Genomic DNA, 20839 nt, shown 5'->3' on the forward strand with positions numbered 1-20839 from the left:
GGAAAACCATCTTCTCAGGTAAACCTTTTTGGCTCAGTGTAAATACACTAGCCAAAAACAATTACTAGTTGGGATCCTCTTTATACAATAGTAAACATAAATAAGCAATAAACAATTATACAAGAGACAATTAGATTGAAGATATTTATCAATATACAGCGTTTTTTTATTTTTTTCTATTTCTCTCTGATGTTAGAAGAAACTTTATCCTAAGAATAGCGGGACTTGATTCAAAGGTAAATCATTAAATCATAAAGGTGACCAAGTAATGGTTTTGTGTAAATTGACATGTATTATTTGAAGCTAAAGTGACATGACCCTCATTATGTCATTCTACTGTTTACTGTGAACTTTGCCCCACATAAGCGGAACGTTTCTTCTGTTGGTTTTGTTTTCGACACAGATCAGAGGAGCACCACAATAATTCACAGGTGATTTGTCGTAATTGATAGATTTTAAGCTGTTTAAACGATAAGGTAATCGACGATTAGGGATTTAAGGTTTATTTCCCAAAATTCTACATAAATTTTAGTCACTATTCATTCAAAGAGCCCGAAGCGCAGATGACTTCGTGTTGAAATTAACAACGACTCTAACCGCATCTCAGCCAATCAGCGTAGAGAGCGTTCATTTATCTTGCTTCTCATTGGCTTGAATGGTAGGCGGTCCCCTCAACATCCGCCACTGGAATCACCCTAAAATAATTCCGTCCTCTCCTCCTTTGCTGAAGGTTCATTGCGGTGACTGTGTCAAGTTAGCTGTGTGCAATAGTTCAACGCCTCTGCTATAATGTCTGGCCGTGTTCTCGTTGGAGTTAAGCGTGTCATTGACTACGCAGTTAAGGTAATATCCTTCGACTGTTTCAGCTGGGTCGCTTTCGTCTTGAAAGAAAATCCCCTCTGCTCACTCTCTTGACTTTCTGTGTTCTGCTAGCTAACGTTAGCCTGCTGCGGCCAGCTGGCTGTAGCACAGGACCACATATTGGACAGATAACCTGTCAGGTTGCAGCTAGTCACATTACAGAAGGCAGGATGATGAAAAGTTAAAGTGGTCCGTAAGCAACGCTGCAGACTATGACTACTTTCTAGTTACCTGAACAGCTGTCTGGTCGATGATTTCAAATTGTGTAACCTAACGTCTGGCAGCCCCTTTTGCATGTTCTTCTCTTAACCCAGGATCATTTTCACATTTTAAACGAGCCTGTAAGACCATGGCGTATGTTGCTGTCACACAATAATTGTAATCTCAAGGTGTCGCTTTCACTTCTAGCAGGGATACTGTTTCTCAACGATGAAGCACAACACCATAGTCAATATGTGTTTGCAGCTGTTTTTTGTGGCAGCAAGATCACTCCTGCCTCAGCTGCTCTCAGCAGGATCCGTACAGTATCAGTGCTCTATCCTGACTAGAGCTGCAACGATTTGTCGATTAATCAGTCAGCTGATTGAAAGAAAGTTAATCTGCAACTATTTTGTTAATGGAGTCCTTTGGTTCAAGCTTCTCAAATGTGACAATTTGCTGTTTTTCTTTGTCATATATAACAGAAAAGTTGGTTTGAACTGTTAGACAAAACAAGCAAACTGAAGAATAACCGTAGGCTCTTAGATATTGTGAATGCCACTTTTTACTGTACGATTACTTGATTCATCAAGAAGATAATCAGCAGATTAATAGATATTTTAAATAATTGTTAATTGCAGCTCTACTACTGACATATTCTGTTCCCAACATTATCAGACAGACTATCAAAATCTAATGTGTCAAGAGAAGCAACTTTTGTTTAACTTGTGGTTTGGAAAGTACATATTTTTGCTTATTATGTTTGTTTTTATGTCCAAGCTAATTGAATCTGGCTCGATTATTGCAAGAACAATTATTTTAAGGAATTTTCAAGAGGAATGCTGTATGTGTAGCATTATATGATGCAGATATTGTAGGCAATAGTTGTGCTTCCTCCTTTATAGCTCTTTACCGTTTCAGCTTGACGATGCCTCCGAGCACAAAGCCAGGTCCATAAAGAAATTGTTTTCCCATTTTGGTGTGGAAGAACACGACTGGCTCGCACAGAGCTCTGACCTCAACCCCCTCCAACACCTTTGTTATGAATTTGGACTGCGTGCCAGGCTTTATCATTCAACATTGGTGCCAGAGCTCACTAATGCACTTGTAGCTGAATGAGAGCAACTACTTCAGCCAGCAGTCTTCAAAATCCTGTGGAAAGCTTTTCAAGAGGAGTGGAGGCTGTTATAGAAACATATTGATACCCACATATACCTTTTGTTTAATCATGCATCATTAGACGTCTTTCCTTTTCACCTTAAGACACACTGCTGGCTCACTGCCTATGTCTCTGTCATCTTGTCTGACAGTTTGCCGTAGAATCTAGGCTGTCTGGATTGTTCATCATCCTGCACCTCCACGATGACTCTGTTTTGCCATCTTCTTTCTCCTCAGATTCGTGTGAAGCCTGATAACAGCGGTGTGGTGACGGATGGTGTTAAGCACTCAATGAACCCCTTCTGTGAGATCGCTGTGGAGGAGGCGGTCAAGCTGAAGGAGAAGAAGCTTATTAAGGAGGTTGTGGCTGTCAGCTGCGGGCCACAGCAAGCACAGGTGGGTAGATGGGACCAGTCTGTGCACACCTGCCTTGTTAACCAGTGCCCTGGAGAAGTACAGTGTATTGTGGCACGTTGCCTACTTCTTGAAGTGTTCTTTCTGGTGGTTCCAATCTTTTATAGTTAATTCTTGGTTTCAGCTTTATCTGCAATATTTTTTTAAGTGAAATTATGTTGCTATAAGTTACTATAATGTAGCAAATACCAATGTAAACCTCCATGGGATCTAATTTATTTAAATGTGTCGTTTTGCTTGTGTTGCAGATATCATTATTAAAATAAGGATAATTGGATTATTTTTCATTTCTACAATAATACATATATAACTTTAACTTTATATCACACATTTCATTTTAAATAAATAGCTGGAATTCCATGTGTATAAACTGAGGATATTTACAACATTCAGTCACATTTAACCAGCATTTCAGGTCCAGAATGTTTAATTAGTCATACTGTAATTGATCAGGGTGAACTTAAGAGGCATTAGAAAGTATTGTGCACCGATGTATTTAAAAGTAGTCATTGTTAGAGTCATCGATATTGAGATAAATGTGATATAAATGTTAGTTCATATAGCCCTACCATATTGTGTTGTAAACCTTTTGGGCTTGGTCACAAAGTATAATTGGAGAGCTGCGTTACCTAATGATTCCAGTTTCCCCCTAATACCAGTTCCTTTGGCCTGCATTTCTCTCTGACACAGGAGACCATCCGTACTGCCCTTGCCATGGGGGCAGACCGTGGCATCCATGTCGAAGTAACTGGGAAAGACTATGACACCCTCGGACCCCTGCAGGTCTCCAAGATCATGGCTGCTTTGGCCAAGAAGGAGGACGCTCAACTTGTCATCTTGGGCAAACAGGTGAAACATCAGGATTAATTTCTCTTAATATACTCATTTCAAATCAGATCACACTTTCTGATCTCATACTCTGATGAACAGTCAGGTCTTGCACTGCTGTGACCTCCATTTAATGTCTCTTCTGTTGCTTTCATAGGCCATCGATGATGACTGCAATCAGACTGGCCAGATGACCGCAGCCTTACTGGACTGGCCTCAGGTGAGCTCTACCATTAAATAGTCACCTGTCCCAAAAAAATATTCATTACTAGTATTAAGTAATTACTTTAAGTTAACATGACCACAGTTTATCCTTAACCAGCGTCAAATGTGTGACACAGCAGTGCTGATATCAGGCTATGTTCCTGTGTGCCTTATCAAGGTTAGCAGAGACTAGTTTGTGTCAGTAAGAACTACAGTGATCCTGCACATATCAGCAGAGCAGGTCAAAGGTGCTTGGGTAGTTGGGGTGAAGTTCCACTGGCTGGCCAATAGATGGAGCACTTTGACATGTTATCTTGCAGTCTGAGGCTCAGATTATCATGTAAATCCAGACATCTAACCATCTCATGTCCAATGTCACTACCATTTTCATATCTGTTCTATCATTTTCATGCCATTTTTACTCACATATTATTACTTCTGTTACTACTGTCCTTTTTTATAAACGATAGTTCATTCCTGTATTTACAGTTAAAGTGTTGTTAGATAAGCCAGCCAGCAGATGGTGCACACCGACTACCTCATGACCTGAAGTGACCGCACACTGTTTTTGTCTCCTCTTAACATTGCAGGTTCAGAAATGATGACGTGAGAAAATTAGCTCACAATTTCAGAGGAACTTCTTTGAAAAGAGTTACTTTTGTTCCTGTATTTAATTTTTTTTCAATTTGTGCTGTATCTTCTTGCTGCAGGGAACCTTTGCGTCAGAGGTATCACTGGAAGGAGACAAAATTAAAGTGGTGAGAGAAATTGATGGTGGCCTGGAGACTATTAAGATCAAGACACCAGCAGTGGTGACCGCAGACCTTCGACTTAACACACCCAGATATGCCACTCTCCCTAATATCATGGTAAGAAGCAGGAAATTGTGCTTGGAAACACAAGAGGCAAGAAAATCATATTGTCCCTTTCAGAAATTTTTTTGGAGTTGTATTCTGAAACAAACAAAAAAAAGGCATACAGCCAAGTTCAATAAATCTCGACAAGTGTTTGGTTCTATACAGGTCTTTTCATAATTGATTGGTACTTTTTAAAAACAAAGTCTCTCGAGTAAAACATGAAGTAGCATAGATGTTACTCATCTCCTGTGTTTCCCTTCTTTCAGAAAGCCAAGAAGAAGAAGATAGCTAACATGAAACCTGCAGACTTAGGGGTGGACCTGACTTCACGGTTGGAGGTGGTGAGAGTGGATGAGCCCCCACAGAGGCAGGCAGGAGTGAAGGTGGAGACAGTGGACGACCTGGTGGGCAAACTGAAGGAGTCAGGGAGGATATAAAGCCTGTAAGGGCATAAGCCAGGGAGCACAGGACTTAATAGAAGGGTAAGCATCAATGTACCTGCTTGGAACCATTAGACTTGGTCATCAACCAATTTACAATGATTTGTAAAGATTTTTATTATGATACTGGAGTTCTCCTTTACAGTCTTTGAATTCCAGTTCTCGGAAAAGGTTGGCGGCATGCCTATAAAAGCACACACGGGGGCGTTGTTATGCTGGCTTTATTTGACTCAGTGTAAAAAAGCAAAGGCGGCTTAGTGATGGATCTTCTTTACAGCTTTAATGCAAGATCTCTGTATAAAAGAGCCTAATGTCTTCCTGGAATTTTAGGGTCCTCCCTCGTATGTTTATAGGTAGGCAACAGGCTAAGATTTATTTTAACGAAAGGTTTATAGGAAACCTATAAATCAAAATGACATTATTCTGAACAAAGCTACACTTACACACTTGATACGCTCCAAGCTTCTGCATGCATGCGACAAAGTTGTCTCATGTGATGAATGATATGATTGTTTGCTTGGAATATTAATGTTATATCCTCTTTATCACCAACTTTTCATTGTTTTTTTTAAAAAAAACTAATTAATTGCTTTGACCAAGAGGATCATGTTTCTTGCGATGACAGAAGCAAAACTAATTTAAGATTTTAATTGGAACTCTTGTCTGTTATTGCATATCTTCATTCTCCTTTCTCATTGTAGGACTCTAATGAATAAATGGACTACATTACATAAGCATATCCAGAGGACCAGCTTATGTATCCGTCTAATCCCTCTGTTTGAGACTGTGACTCCTGAGGATATGCAGGGAGGTACTGACAGGAGAGGAGTACTGAGAAACACTGTCCTGCAGCAGACCCAGACAGCCCCAAAAGGATCATCTTGTCTTTTATGTGCATTTTAACTTACATAGAAGGTTCATCTGTATCATAGGCTACTAATCTACCATTAGATGACTTGATATGGATTACCCTACAGTCTTTATGCAATAATTAAACCCAGAAACCTCCAATCATTCATGCTGCTGTTTGTATTGCACTGTACATTAACGCCACCAGTACGATGCATTTCACCAACAGTCACTTGATTCAGCTGTTCTCATCTTGAAAATCTGTGGTCACACATGTTCAGGTGTGCAGTTTCTGTAAATGATATTTGTAAATATGGACCCAAACATGTTGAGATGACTATGTCCTTCAAGATTAATGCCATGTCTGCTGATGTAATTTGTATAGTTTGTGTGATTTCAAACTGGGTCTCAGGACTGCCTAGATTGTGTCTCTCAGTATGAGTAGGGGAAGATGATCTGAATTTTACCATAAGCGCCTCAATTCTCTGATTGTACAGAACATTACCATAACAATAAAACAGCCAGTCTTTTTCATATCCAAATCAACCTGTGACTGTTCTTTTGGCATTTTTTTTTATTGTTTGAATGCAGTGCTTGTCTCACAAAAACAGTTCCCCACAGATAGAGTTGAAGTTGGAAGTTAACAATTATGTCATTAAAACTCATTTTTTAACCACTCCACAGATTTCATGTTAACAAACTATAGTTTTGGCAAGTTGGTGAGGACATTAACTTTGTGCATGACATAAGCTATTTTTTACAACAATTGTTTACAGACAGATTATTTCATTTATATTACAATCTTTGTTTATTTCATTTCACTATATCACAATTCCAGTGATTCAGAAGTTTACGTACACTAAGTTGACTTTAAACAGCTTGGAAAATTCCAGAAAATGATGTCAATCATGACTTTAGAAGCTTCTGATAGGCTAATTGACATCATGTGAGTCAATTGGAGGTGTGCCTGTGGATGTATTTAAAGGCCTACCTTCAAACTCAGTGCCTCTTTGCTTTACATCATGGGAAGATCAAAAGAAATCAGCCAAGACCTCAGAAAAAAATTGTGGACCTCCAAAAGTCTGGTTCATCCCTGGGAGCAATTTCCGAACACCTGAAAGTACCACATTCATCTGCACAACTAATAGTACACAAGTATAAACACCATGGGACCATGCAGCTGTCATACCGCCCGGGAAGGAGATGTGTTCTGTCTCCTAGGGATGAACGTAGTTTGGCACGAAAAGTGCAAATCAATCCCAGAACAACAGCAAAGGACCTTGTGAAGATGCTGGAGGAAACAGGTACAAAAGTATCTATATCCACAGTAAAATGAGTCCTTTATCAACATAACCTGACCAGACCACTCGGCAAGGAAGAAGCCACTGCTCCAAAACTGCCATAAAAAAGCCAGACTACAGTTTGCAACTATAAATGGGGACAAATATCTTACTTTGAGAAATGTCCTCTGATCTGATGAAATAAAAATTGAAGTTTGGCCATAATGACCATTGTTATGTTTGGAGGAAAGAGGGAGGCTTGCCTGCTGAAGAGCACCATCCCAATCATGAAGCACTGGGGGGGAGGGCAGTATCATGTTGTGGGGATGCTTTGCTGCAGAAGGGACTGATGTACTTCACAAAATAGATGGGAATATGAGGAAGAACAATTATAAGGATACATTGAAGCAACGTCTGAAGAAATCAGCCAGGAAGTTAAAGCTTGGTTGCAAATGGGTCTTCCAAATGGGCAATGATCCCAAGCATTCTTCCAGAGTTGTGGCAAAATGGCTTTAGGACAACAAAATCAAGGTATTGGAATGGCCATCACAAAACCCTGACCTCAATCCAATAATCCAATGGGCAGAACTGAAACTGTGTGTGAGCAAGGAGGCATACAAACCTGACTCAGTTACACTAGTTCTGTTAGGAGGAATGGGCCAAATTTCCAGCAACGTATTGTGAGAAGCTTGTGAAATCTACTCGAAACCTTTGACCCAAGTTAAACAATTTAAAAGCAATGCTACCAAATACTAAGTGTATGTAAACTCTTGACTCACTGAGAATGTGATGAAAGAAATAAAAGCTGAAATAAATCATTCTCTCTACTATTATTCTGACATTTCACATTCTTAAAATAAAGTAGTGATTCTAACTGACCCATAGGGAATGTTTACCATAGTTAAATGTCAGGAATTGTGAAATACTGAGTTGCAATTTCAACTGTAATAGAGTCTGCAAAAAACAGTCTGCATTATAGTGCATATTATGGATTTTTGCCCATTTCAACATAACACAGTGCAATAAATATATTTGAACAGAAACCAGTTTCTGCACCATTATGTCATGTTGAGTCAATCAGCAAATACTCAAAATATAGCTTATGTGTCAGAAGACATATGCGGGTCATCTCACGGCATCAGGTTTTCCTCACTTTCCCACATCATTGTTTGTCATGTTGACTGGTTTGGTGAGGGTATCAGCAAGATAGAGCCTAGCACAGAGACACCATTATTAGATACCTAAATTTAAAAATGAAATCTTAATGGGCACTCATCACGTGCCCTATTCAAAGGAGATACATTATAAATCAAAGTAACATTGGATTCCTAACAAAACACAAGCACAGTAGATACTGTTATGTGTTATTAGATAAGAGGCGTGGCCTCACTTGCACAATCAAGGCTTTGACTCAGCACAGGTGAGCTACTCACTCGCCCTGCTGACAGCTCCCTCTGCACTGCACAGAGAGGTATACACAGGCAGCTCACACAGTCACTGCTGTCCAAGGACATTTCTTCATCAAAGTCTTCTAGTTCGTTAATGGTTCTCAGAGGTGGATACGCTTGAGTTTGTGCTTGGCTGTTTGTGGTGTTTTTATTTTCATGAAAATGAAGAGGCTAGATCAATCTGAGCGATTAAGTGCATTATTTCTGATGATTATTCTTATCTTTACTTCTCAAGGTAAGATTTGTATTCTTCACAGAGGGGGAAATGGGCATTGAAAAATACCCTTGCTTGTTCTCTTGAATCCCACTGAACTATATTCATAATATATTTGTTTAGATTTTTTAATAGGGGCAGGCATGCATAGGATATTCATTCCAATGTATGGCTTTATCCCTACACAAGCTCACCAAGCATTTAGAAAATAGAGAAATACATATTTCCTCTTTAAACTAATTACTTGGCTTTACACTTACAGGTGCTCACTGTGAATTGGTTGTTTCTCCGGCTGGTCCTGCATTGGTGAATGCTGTAGCTGGCACCAATGTGACTCTGACTGTGTCCTTCAGTGGTGCCCCTGACCCAGCAGTTACCTGGTTTATGGGTAATTTACCTGTCGTCACCTGGACTATTGGCTCCGATAGTCTCCCAGACATAGACAACACAAAAGTGCTGAGGATTGAGCAAGATGGATCTCTTACCTTTGTAAATGTGCCACTTAACTATACCAATGACTACACCATTGAAATGACAAAGTCCGGACTGGGTACAGCCACCACAAATTTCACTCTGAAAGTATTTGGTAAGTACCTGACTAGAGCTGTTGTTTTGACATGTGCTGCTGAAGTGGAATTGGGATTTACTTGCTGCATAAACTTGTTCATAATATTAACCAACATTTTCACTACATATTTTGTATATTCTTGTTCCACAATTTATATGACTGCATGCCATTTTTTTAAGGTTGCACTATTACAGCAAATGGAGAAGGAAAAAGAAAGAAAAACAAAGTCATGTAACACATGCAGCATTTTTGTGTCTAGTTGATTACCTTCTGTATTGAATACAGTCTGAGAACAAGATTATTGGATCTCTGCCAGCTCCAAGGGTGCTGTTGTGTTGTTGCCTCTGCATAGTAAATGTGGTTAAGTAAGCAATAATGTACTGCAGTAATCCTGCTGGTTTTAAGAAAGTTTACGACTGATTATTTAATCTAGATTCACCAGTATAATAACATTACAACAGTGCATTTGTACAGTATGCCATCCACCTGTTCCACCATTCACCTTTTCTTTCACAGAAAACATCCAGAATGTGACTCTGAGCACACAGCCTGCGTTTGCCAAAGAAGGAACTGACCGCTTCATTCTGCAATACAGCATGCTGCAAGGAGTGGTTGAGCAACAGATGTGGTTCTTCGATGGCAGAGAGATTAAAACCAACTCACACTACTCAGTGGAGCAAAGGAGCCTTGTCATCCTCAGGCCGAACCGAAGTGACTCAGGACGGTACACGCTGTCACTGACGAACCCTTTCAGCAATGTGACAACTCACATGAATGTCAATGTGCTGTGTAAGATTAATAACTGACTGAAATTCTTCTTTATCAAATCCATCTATCTAAAACATCTGTTTCTGATGGTGTCCCCTCATTTTCTCATAACTCTCCCCTCCATTCTTTGTGGTGTGTCATAGATGGACCAGATGAGCCCATACTTATAGCCAGTCCAGCTAAGCAGTTTTATGTATCAAATGATTCACTTAGCCTCTCCTGCCACGCTGATGGATTCCCCCGGCCGACTGCTGAGTGGGTCTTTGGTGGTCAGACCCTTTCTGATTCCCAAGGAGTTCTCAATCTGACCAATGTACGGACCAGTCAAGGAGGTGTTTATACCTGCACGCTGCTCAATGAGGAGACTGAAGAAAAGCGCCAAAAGAACATTATTTTAAACATTTATGGTACGTGAACATGAATATCATGTTTAAAGCATGTTTGCATGTGAAAGGATTTGACATTTTTGCAAATTTCTGAATTACCATGTATTGAGGAATTTTAGAAGAATAAGTACTAGGAATAGTACTAGGTTAACACGTAGACAAAAGCTAAAAGTAAGACTGCTTTCCCTAACCCTTAAAAAGTTGATATTTTGTGATTTGTAAATACAGGACTCTCACTCAACATTGTTCATGATTTGAAAATGCTGCTTGCTTCATAAACATTTTATGATGCATGATCAATTTTCATTGGACAGAAAAGCCACCAGGAAACCCAGTGTGCTCTGTGCAGTCGGTGAATAACAGCAACTTGCAGTACCACTGTCGGTGGTCAGGGGGAACCCCACAGGCCCAACTTTCTTTCCCAGCCTTAAGTAACACCAGCAATGATGCAGGAAGCTTCAACCTGACTGTCACCGCTTCGGACAACCTGAATGGGAAAACTGTCACCTGCATAGCAGACCACCCAGTCGAACAGAATAAGTGCCACATTACTGCAAGTAAGTTTCACTTTTTTTTTTTTTATGGATCATCTCTCCTGATGGATTGTAAATCCTATCCTTCAAAAAATTATGTTCTGCATCCGTGACTTTAAAGATGGCATCTAAAAATCACTAAATAGAACCTGATACCCTCTAGGTAGTCCAATGGAGTTCCTTCCAGCTGTGAGAACCACAGTTGACTCTGAGGGCAAAATAGTGGTCAGTATCCATTGTGTCAGTGAGGCCTCGCCTAAGGCTGTGGTGTCATGGTCCAAAGGCAGCGAAGATGTCATCAATGGGACGACAAACCAGATCAGCAACAACACCACTCAGCTCATGATTCGTCATTATAATGTCAGCATCTTTCTCCTCAGAAACTACACCTGCACCTGCCACAACCCACTGGGCAGCCAGAGAAGGGAAATACAATTACGAGGTATAGTATTACCTTTGGAAATACACACCTCCTGCCTGCTGCTATAGGTTTGTGGACTGCCTGTCACTATCCAGCAGGGAAGAAAAGTATGTTACTCAAGTTATGTGCAATTTCTAGGTACTTGTACTTCACTTGAATCTAATCATGTTGTGCAACTTCCACTCCACCACATTCTAGAGGAAATGATTTTACTTTTTTACATCACTACAATCATCTGACGGCTGAAGTTACTTGTTATTGTACAGCTTTACATAAAAAAACATATCAGTTCATTTAAAGGATACATGCTAGATCACATCACAAAATATTGAAAGACTTATTGTAACAATTGATTGTATTACTTTTTCCACCACTGCAATTCATTACGTAGTGTAGTGATTATTTGTGCTGTCTTTTAAATACTAAGGATTCAGTTGTTTCTAATTTGGACTACTAGCATTACCAGAGTGAAAGGAAACAATGGAGCCTCAGACAGAGAGCTAAGTAATACCTGAGGTTGCTCTTTCCCTTTAAACAAAGCTCTCCAGTCTTGTTATACATATCCCTCCCCCCTGGCCCCTCTTGATCTCCCCCTCGCTCACAATCCCTCTCTCTCCAGGACCGTCGATCTCAGATTCCAGTTTGTTCCTTAATCAAGATGGAACTGTTGTCACATTGACCTGGGAGGTCCCGCCTACCTCTGTTGTTACAGGTAAAGCAGTGATTAACTCTAGGAAGGCAGCTCCAGAGCAAACCCAATCTTCTTGTTTTGAATTTGCACATCTCAGTGAAACCACTCAGGAAGAATGCCAACACAGTGTTGAAAACAAAAACTCAACATAGAAGATAGGGGTGTAAATATTGTCTAATGTGTGAAGCCACTAGCAGGGCAATGCTGTGTTTTGGAAAAAAATGTTTTAAGGACAAATGTACAATGAAAAGCAAATGCCAGTTTTTGTTTTTACGTACAGTACATCAAATATCAACAAGAGTTTTCCATATCAAATAGCACATAAAAGTTGAGATTCTGGCATCTAGTTGGCTGATTGGTCATCAAACTGGCTTTAATTCAAGGGGACAGTAAACATTACTCACATGTGCCTTTACACAGGGTTTGACATCCAAATGAAAGGACCAGACCTCCTGAGTGGAAATCGTAATGGCAACCAAACTAAAGGCAACTCAAACAGATACCGCACCATCCAGAAGAAACCTGGCTCTGCCCGGAGTGCGGACATCTTTGTCCTTAATCCTAAATCAACATACTGGTTTCGGGTCATCCCCAGAGCACGTATGACTGAAGGAGAGCCATCAGAGGTCCAAAGAATTGGCCCAGGTATGGTAAAGTGTTTGTGATTGTGTGTGTATTAGAGTGGCACATTTCATATCACGAGTTCGATGATGATACTTCAGTAATAAAAATGATTGGTTACTGTGTGTTCTGGTGATAGGTGAGGGGCTAAGCGGCCCGGCCATCGCTGGCATTGCAGCTGGAATTCCCTGTAGCCTTCTCTTCCTGCTCCTGCTGTGCGGCTTAATCTACCTCTGCGTCTACTGCACCAAAAACAAAAGTAGGTGAAATATGCTTGTTTTGCACCAAAATCTGATTCAAAGATTTCAACATGGTGGCATGTAGTATTTTCTTTCTCGCTCTGCGATCAGATATTTTTTACTTTTTTTTCTGTGTTTTGCAGATCGGCAGACAAGATATCCAATGTCCAGAGCAGTGGAGAAGGTTAGAATCACTTCACTGGTCAACAGCATAAATGTAGCTTCAATGGCAACAGATTAGTAAATAGTTTTGGAGTGTAGAATATACACCATATTCTACATCAGATAGAGTATGTATTCATTAATTTGTGTGTTGCACAATGAATTCTGCATCTGTTATTTTGGTTGGTTTTTTCAGCTTCTCTTCTTCTCACTCCCAGTCAATAGCAACACAACCAGATGTAACTCCTCATAACCTGTTGACAGGAGGGCTGAAGTCTCCCCCTGATTACAATAGATTGCAGCAGGTAGTCTTTCTAATAAAATATCCAAGTCGAAAATTGTTTCTTTTGTCAGGTTACAGCAAATGATCTGGCTTGTTTCTGTTTTCTTTCAGACTCCATCTGAAAGGTCAGTGGCTCTCCCCACATTTGTCCCTCCACCGCCTGTCAGAGTTGCTACAACTGTCTAAATTCCCACGTTTGTCTTGAGATGTATTTTGATTTTGTATAGTGTGCTTTATTTTTTATGTGTTGTGTTTTAATGTATGAGATATTCTATATTTGTATTGTTATTCTAACTAAAATAAGGATCAGTGTTATTAACTATTTTCCGTGGAAATTGAGCTTTGTACCACTATTCTGTATAATCTGAAATTTTCAAAGTTTTAAATATCAAGGAAAAAATAATAATAAAAAATAATTTAAAACTATACTAATGTAATGTCCCCACATCACAGTATGTTATTGGAACATAATGTGCACTTGCACAAAAACTCCCTCTCTACGTTATGATCAACATATTGATCAGTGTAATTCATTTTCTATATTTCTATATTTTTAGGCATGCAATTAACCATTTAAACATTTATTTTATGAAATGTATTTAAAAAAATGTTGATGTTACTTACAAAAAAAAGTAAAATTGGAATCTCTTCATAAGTGATTAAATGAATTGGCAGATTAAGTGTCCTCATTTCCATTTGCTATTTTTTGCATGTTTTGTTAAATTGTAGTTTTGCCATGTTTTATTTGTCATCACTGATAGTGATTAAAAATACTACTTTTTTATACCAGTGGACATGGAGCATGACTTGAAAGAGATGTTTTGTTCCTTTACCTTTTCAGAAGATTATTATTTAGTTCAATCTCTGACACTAGCACATTTAGGACTACATACGAAATTGTTTGTTGTATAAGACAAAGTCACACCACTGGCCTGGCCTCACATGGAAAAAACAGAAGTGACAGTGCAGAAAACACCGGATCCAGTATCAACCAAAGGTTCAAAAAACCTCCAAGGTAATTTAGTTTCTTGATGTCATGACTGAATGTGAAGAATGTGGAAAACATGTTTATGCTTTAAATACATAACAATATCAGGCTTATAGTAGAGTAAGTACTAGCATACACTGTCAACATATTTTTATCTGTTTGCTTATGTTTATGCTTCCCCCATAGAACAGACTTTCCCAGAGGACCTCACTTCTCTGTCATCCAAGGTATTCTCTTCATTTTTAAGCTTTTCATGTGTTCAAACCACTTTGTGACAGTGATCTGCTGCTGTATGTGGATTCAGTAGTGGCTGTGAGTGGTTGGATAACAATATAAAGCATTTGTTATGATGCTGGATCTGTTTTGTTTTCCTCCAGAGACATATGCTGCTGTGCTAATCCTCATACTGTGTTTCTTATCATTACATCTCATCGTTCTATCGTATTTGCTTGAGCATGATTAGATGTTAATTGCTTAATTGTACCATGCAGTGCACCTGTGTGGAAGCATCTGCATGCAATATGTTTCTCCACTCATTTGTTCAGGTTTTTCCTTTAATTTGTCACCTGTCTTTATGCTACACTGTGGCCCTGGAGGAATGATATTTCACTCCTCTGTATGCCCTGCGCATATTGTGGATTGACAATAAAACTTGCCTTCCTGGATTGGCTTCCAAAGTATTTGTAATGTCACAAGTCATGCTTGTAGTCCCACCACTTAAAATTGGATTTTCAATGAGCACAGAGAAACTTTCCACTTTCAGCAGACAAACATGAAAACAGCCTTCTAGTGTCAAACTCTGCACATTCTCAAACATTCAACTGTAGGAACAAGAAGAAAAACATATTTTTGAGTGGAGGGGAACTGTAAGTACACAATTAAAGGACAGGTTCACAATTTTTCAAGTCTGTCTTAAAACAGTAGTCAGGTGCCCATATGAATATTGAAACAGGTTTTGTTCACTGTAATCATTCCTCCTGTTCATACTGACCATGAGAAGGTGCTTTCAGTGTAAGTGATGGGGGACAAAATTCATTTTGAGAAAAAATATATTTAAAAGTTTCAAAGATAATATGAGACTTCAGCTGTCTGAATTAGTCAAATAAAGTGCCAATAATGTGCCACAGCTACAATCCGTTTAGTAAAAAAATTCCCTCTTTGTGTCTCAACGGGGTTTTCCTGTTTAGCTGCAGTGGAAGGACAGTAACAAAAAGAGGGAATTTGGCACTAAAAAGACAGTAACTTTGAGAAATATCGACTTCAGTTGACTAACTTGGATGTCTGAATCTTCATATTAGTTTCAAACAAACTTTGAATACATTTTTGCACAGAAAGAAGAAGGAAGGTGATTTTGTTCCCCATCACTTACACTGAAATTGTGTCATGAAGGGATCTCGTAATAGCCAGTATGAACAGGAGGAATTATTACAGCAAGAAAAACATGATGACAATGTTAATTTGGTCACCTGACTGTTGTTTTAAGACAGACTTGAAAAACTATGAATCTATCCTTTAAGACCTTTTCAGGACAATAGAGGTTGAAAATCATTGGACAAATTTCAATGGTGATAATAAGAGCTGACTATACTATAGTCACGTTCTTTGTCTGCTTGCCTTTTCACCCCCTTGAATTTGATCTTCCTTTAGTTAACCACAAATTCTAAATGAACAGAAGTTATAAGGGTGTGTGCTGTAAAACATCTTTCAACATTTACAGCCACATCATCCAAATGTGGATGATGAAATGTGGATGCAACTAAAAATTCAGAACATTCGACTGAAACCTATTATCACTCACAAACTGACTGCTAGGTAATCTAATTACCACAGACATTGCACATTGACTAACCACAGACAACAACTAAATGTTAAAAAATGTTTTCTGATGATGTTCAAGTCATTTTTTTTACATTATTTGTAAAAATTGCCGCATTGCCGCAAAAAAAATTGTGATCACTTGAACAACACAAAATTTTGATGACTATGGCTTAAAATCTTTGAAACTGTATGTATGCTGAAATATGTTTAGTCAAAAATATGTATTAGGCCTTTAAGGCATTTCAGCTGCTTATACTTTAAAGAAGTAAACCTCATAAAATGAGGAAGGGCTAATCAAAAAAAGTGTGACATTGCAGACACAGTGTCTGTCTAGCCTGCACAGAAATGTTGATTTTGTGTGCAACATAATTTACCGCAGTTAAATTTATGTTACTCTACTTGTCTTTTTTTCTTTTATCTCAGGACTCACCAATGTCTGTCTGTATCCTACAGACAAGACAATAGTTCCATTTTTTGCAAATGTATGTGCCTGTGATGGCAAACCTCCAGTGAGATACTTCCTGTGTAATGACATGAAGGGTGGACCTCTCACAGCTCTGACTCAGAATGCACATAGCATCATGCAGACATTTTACACTGCAATCAACACCCCCACAGGCAGGGCCAACAGTTCAGAGTGTGAGTATACTCCCTAAATCAGTTTAATTTTAGATTTCATGTAATACTCACTGCCTGTCTCCACATTCAACCACTGACCCAAGAGACTGAAATTCACATGACAATTCAGTGTCTTAACTCAGATGTCCAGCTGCCTCTACCATGTGAGGTGCCATTGGGCACAACCAACACGCTGTGCAGGTGTTGCTGTCAGGATTTGTCCTTTGGCACAATTGTACTAAAATCCCTATAACCCTATATATCTCTCTTCCATTGAATAAAATCACATGATGTGTAATTCATTCAATGCATTGTGGTCCCAAATCATAATGAGCTTTGAATACTTTAGACTGAGTAACACTCTTTTCCAAACTCCTGACTGTGCTATAGTTTCCAGGGTTAATGCTGAGAGAGTGTGATTGCTAATTTGCGATTGTTCACACACTTACCATTCATGGAACAACCAATATAATTACCCAGTAACCAGCTCACATCATGGGAAGAGAGATCACCATCCACAGTCCTTTCAAGGTTGTTGCACTTCCATCTGGTAGCTGAGGGAACTACCAGATTTGGAATTTCTAACAGGGGTCTTACAATCTGGAATTCAATTCTCAGTAATTTTGTAAACTTTTCTTGAGATGTTTTTTTTTTTTTTTTTTTGTAATGTTAAGAAATTCCTCATCGTTAACTTTTAGAACCTTTCTATTTTTAACAATTTGTTGATCCTGGTTTACACAAATGAATGTGTGAATGTTGACTGTGGATATTTTGCTCCCGAAATAAAAAAAAAAAAGATACTTTTGGCTTTTGGCTTTGCCTGCACATCTTTTGTGATTGTATGAATATTCCTTTGTGTTTTAACCTCTTATAATAATAGTTTTTCTCTGACTTTTTATATTTTATCTTCTATTTCAACATTGTGCATATATACAAACAAGCAAAGAAACAAAGGAATAACCAGATGGTAAATGTAATAAATTACCTAATGCCTCTTTTCAAGGAATTTTGGATTTATGATCCATTAACCCCAATGTCCATCTCTTTCTCTTTGTGTTAGATGCCCAATGATCTTACCACACTTACCATGTTTGGTGGTAAATGAGGTCATCAGGTGTGAGGCTGTTGTCATCTGGACACCACTGGACACTCACAATGTAACTTTTGAATTAACCTGGAGGATCATGACATTAGTTCTAATTGAATCAAAGAGCAAAAATCAAAAGTGCTGTCTGCAACAATGTATTTGCACACTTTGACCTAAACAAGCTGCTTTTTAAAATAGTATTCATTTTGGCATTTTTAAATCTATGTCAGGTGATTTGTCTGTGACATCAGCATTCTATGAAAGAGTTGGATTTGCCTCAATACTAGTACTACACCCCATTTGTATTTCGGGAGGTTTTCACAATGAACAGTCATGTGTAGACATTAGCTGTACCTGAACAGACAGTATAGAGAATACACATCTACCATAATTGATTGTCCCTCAGCTGTGATGTAAAATTCATCATTTCCTTCTTATGAACACAGTGGTTACACAAATTAGGCGAGACTTCCCCAGAAGCTGTGTGGAAAGACAGTGCTCATTTTTTTTCTTAGTCATACAATATTTTGAAAGAATACTGAAACCCATTTTATGCCTGCAACTGCAGTGGAGATACACCTTTTAGCTGCACTGTGTTTTCTTAAATAATCTCTGTGTTCAAGGCAGTTTGTATATATGTTGGGATTGTCAAATAAACCTGATCACTCATGAGAAGCCCTTATGCAGATTTAATTAGGTTGCTAAACACAAATGACATCATTACTTACTTTGTGTTTTAACCTCTTACAATAATAGTTTTTCTCTGACTTTTTATATTTTATCTTCTATTTCAACATTGTGCATATATACAAACAAGCAAAGAAACAAAGGAATAACCAGATGGTAAATGTAATAAATTACCTAATGCCTCTTTTCGAGGAATTTTGGATTTATGATCCATTAACCCCAATGTCCATCTCTTTCTCTTTGTGTTAGATGCCCAATGATCTTACCACACTTACCATGTTTGGTGGTAAATGAGGTCATCAGGTGTGAGGCTGTTGTCATCTGGACACCACTGGACACTCACAATGTAACTTTTGAATTAACCTGGAGGATCATGACATTAGTTCTAATTGAATCAAAGAGCAAAAATCAAAAGTGCTGTCTGCAACAATGTATCTGCACACTTTGACCTAAACAAGCTGCTTTTTAAAATAGTATTCATTTTGGCATTTTTAAATCTATGTCAGGTGATTTGTCTGTGACATCAGCATTCTATGAAAGAGTTGGATTTGCCTCGATACTAGTACTACACCCCATTTGTATTTCGGGAGGTTTTCACAATGAACAGTCATGTGTAGACATTAGCTGTACCTGAACAGACAGTATTGAGAATACACAGCTACCATAATTGATTGTCCCTCAGCTGTGATGTAAAATTCATCATTTCCTTCTTATGAACACAGTGGTTACACAAATTAGGCGAGACTTCCCCAGAAGCTGTGTGGAAAGACAGTGCTCATTTTTTTTCTTAGTCATACAATATTTTGAAAGAATACTGAAACCCATTTTATGCCTGCAACTGCAGTGGAGATACACCTTTTAGTTGCACTGTGTTTTCTTAAATAATCTCTGTGTTCAAGGCAGTTTGTATATATGTTGGGATTGTCAAATAAACCTGATCACTCATGAGAAGCCCTTATGCAGATTTAATTAGGTTGCTAAACACAAATGACATCATTACTTACTTTGTGTTTTAACCTCTTACAATAATAGTTTTTCTCTGACTTTTTATATTTTATCTTCTATTTCAACATTGTGCATATATATAAACAAGCAAAGAAACAAAGGAATAACCAGATGGTAAATGTAATAAATTACCTAATGCCTCTTTTCAAGGAATTTTGGATTTATGATCCATTAACCCCAATGTCCATCTCTTTCTCTTTGTGTTAGATGCCCAATGATCTTACCACACTTACCATGTTTGGTGGTAAATGAGGTCATCAGGTGTGAGGCTGTTGTCATCTGGACACCACTGGACACTCACAATGTAACTTTTGAATTAACCTGGAGGATCATGACATTAGTTCTAATTGAATCAAAGAGCAAAAATCAAAAGTGCTGTCTGCAACAATGTATCTGCACACTTTGACCTAAACAAGCTGCTTTTTAAAATAGTATTCATTTTGGCATTTTTAAATCTATGTCAGGTGATTTGTCTGTGACATCAGCATTCTATGAAAGAGTTGGATTTGCCTCGATACTAGTACTACACCCCATTTGTATTTCGGGAGGTTTTCACAATGAACAGTCATGTGTAGACATTAGCTGTACCTGAACAGACAGTATAGAGAATACACATCTACCATAATTGATTGTCCCTCAGCTGTGATGTAAAATTCATCATTCCCTTCTTATGAACACAGTGGTTACACAAATTAGGCGAGACTTCCCCAGAAGCTGTGTGGAAAGACAGTGCTCATTTTTTTTCTTAGTCATACAATATTTTGAAAGAATACTGAAACCCATTTTATGCCTGCAACTGCAGTGGAGATACACCTTTTAGCTGCACTGTGTTTTCTTAAATAATCTCTGTGTTCAAGGCAGTTTGTATATATGTTGGGATTGTCAAATAAACCTGATCACTCATGAGAAGCCCTTATGCAGATTTAATTAGGTTGCTAAACACAAATGACATCATTACTTACTTACTGGACATTACAGTAACAAAGATCATCTGAGATGTAATCATGTGTGCACATATTTGATTTTTCTCTTTTTAGATAACCCACTGATATGGCAAATGTATCAGCAGCTGTGACTGTTCACAAGCCATGTGAATTAGGTTGATGCATGTCCTGTGGCTTGCAGTGTTAATACTGATATCATTTAGTGACATTGGGCAGCCTTTTACTGTCAGTGCAATGTTACCACAATGTCATTACATATTCAGGGTGAA

At 38.5% G+C, this 20839-nt stretch overlaps 2 protein-coding genes across 5 annotated transcripts; both read left to right on the forward strand.

The window, feature by feature from the left end:
- Positions 1–697: 697 nt before the first annotated feature.
- On the forward strand, positions 698–6355 carry etfb (electron transfer flavoprotein subunit beta). Of its 2 annotated transcripts, XM_044359815.1 has the most exons (7): positions 699–843; positions 2455–2613; positions 3322–3480; positions 3617–3679; positions 4374–4532; positions 4787–5002; positions 5662–6355. In XM_044359815.1, the coding sequence occupies exons 1-6, from the start codon at positions 790–792 to the stop codon at positions 4955–4957; spliced, it is 765 nt and encodes a 254-aa protein (XP_044215750.1). In that variant the 5' UTR covers positions 699–789; the 3' UTR covers positions 4958–5002; positions 5662–6355. The 2 variants fall into 2 exon arrangements, with proteins under 2 accessions (XP_044215751.1, XP_044215750.1); XM_044359816.1 differs by lacking the exon at positions 5662–6355 and having other exon boundaries at positions 698–843; positions 4787–5003.
- Positions 6356–6839: 484 nt separating this feature from the next.
- vsig10l (V-set and immunoglobulin domain containing 10 like) lies at positions 6840–17149 on the forward strand. Of its 3 annotated transcripts, none has more exons than XM_044360481.1 (14): positions 6840–7113; positions 9014–9337; positions 9836–10108; positions 10231–10494; positions 10788–11030; positions 11170–11448; positions 12047–12139; positions 12539–12763; positions 12879–12998; positions 13122–13162; positions 13359–13445; positions 13535–13548; positions 14598–14638; positions 16653–17149. In XM_044360481.1, the coding sequence occupies exons 1-14, from the start codon at positions 6984–6986 to the stop codon at positions 16883–16885; spliced, it is 2367 nt and encodes a 788-aa protein (XP_044216416.1). In that variant the 5' UTR covers positions 6840–6983; the 3' UTR covers positions 16886–17149. The 3 variants fall into 3 exon arrangements, with proteins under 3 accessions (XP_044216416.1, XP_044216418.1, XP_044216417.1); XM_044360483.1 differs by having other exon boundaries at positions 14603–14638; positions 16653–16805; XM_044360482.1 differs by lacking the exon at positions 6840–7113 and adding an exon at positions 8506–8772.
- The last annotated feature ends 3690 nt before the right edge of the window (positions 17150–20839 follow it).

The sequence above is a fragment of the Thunnus albacares genome, chromosome 8 (genome assembly GCF_914725855.1).
Source record: "Thunnus albacares chromosome 8, fThuAlb1.1, whole genome shotgun sequence".
In the NCBI taxonomy this organism is placed as follows: Eukaryota; Metazoa; Chordata; class Actinopteri; order Scombriformes; family Scombridae; genus Thunnus; species Thunnus albacares.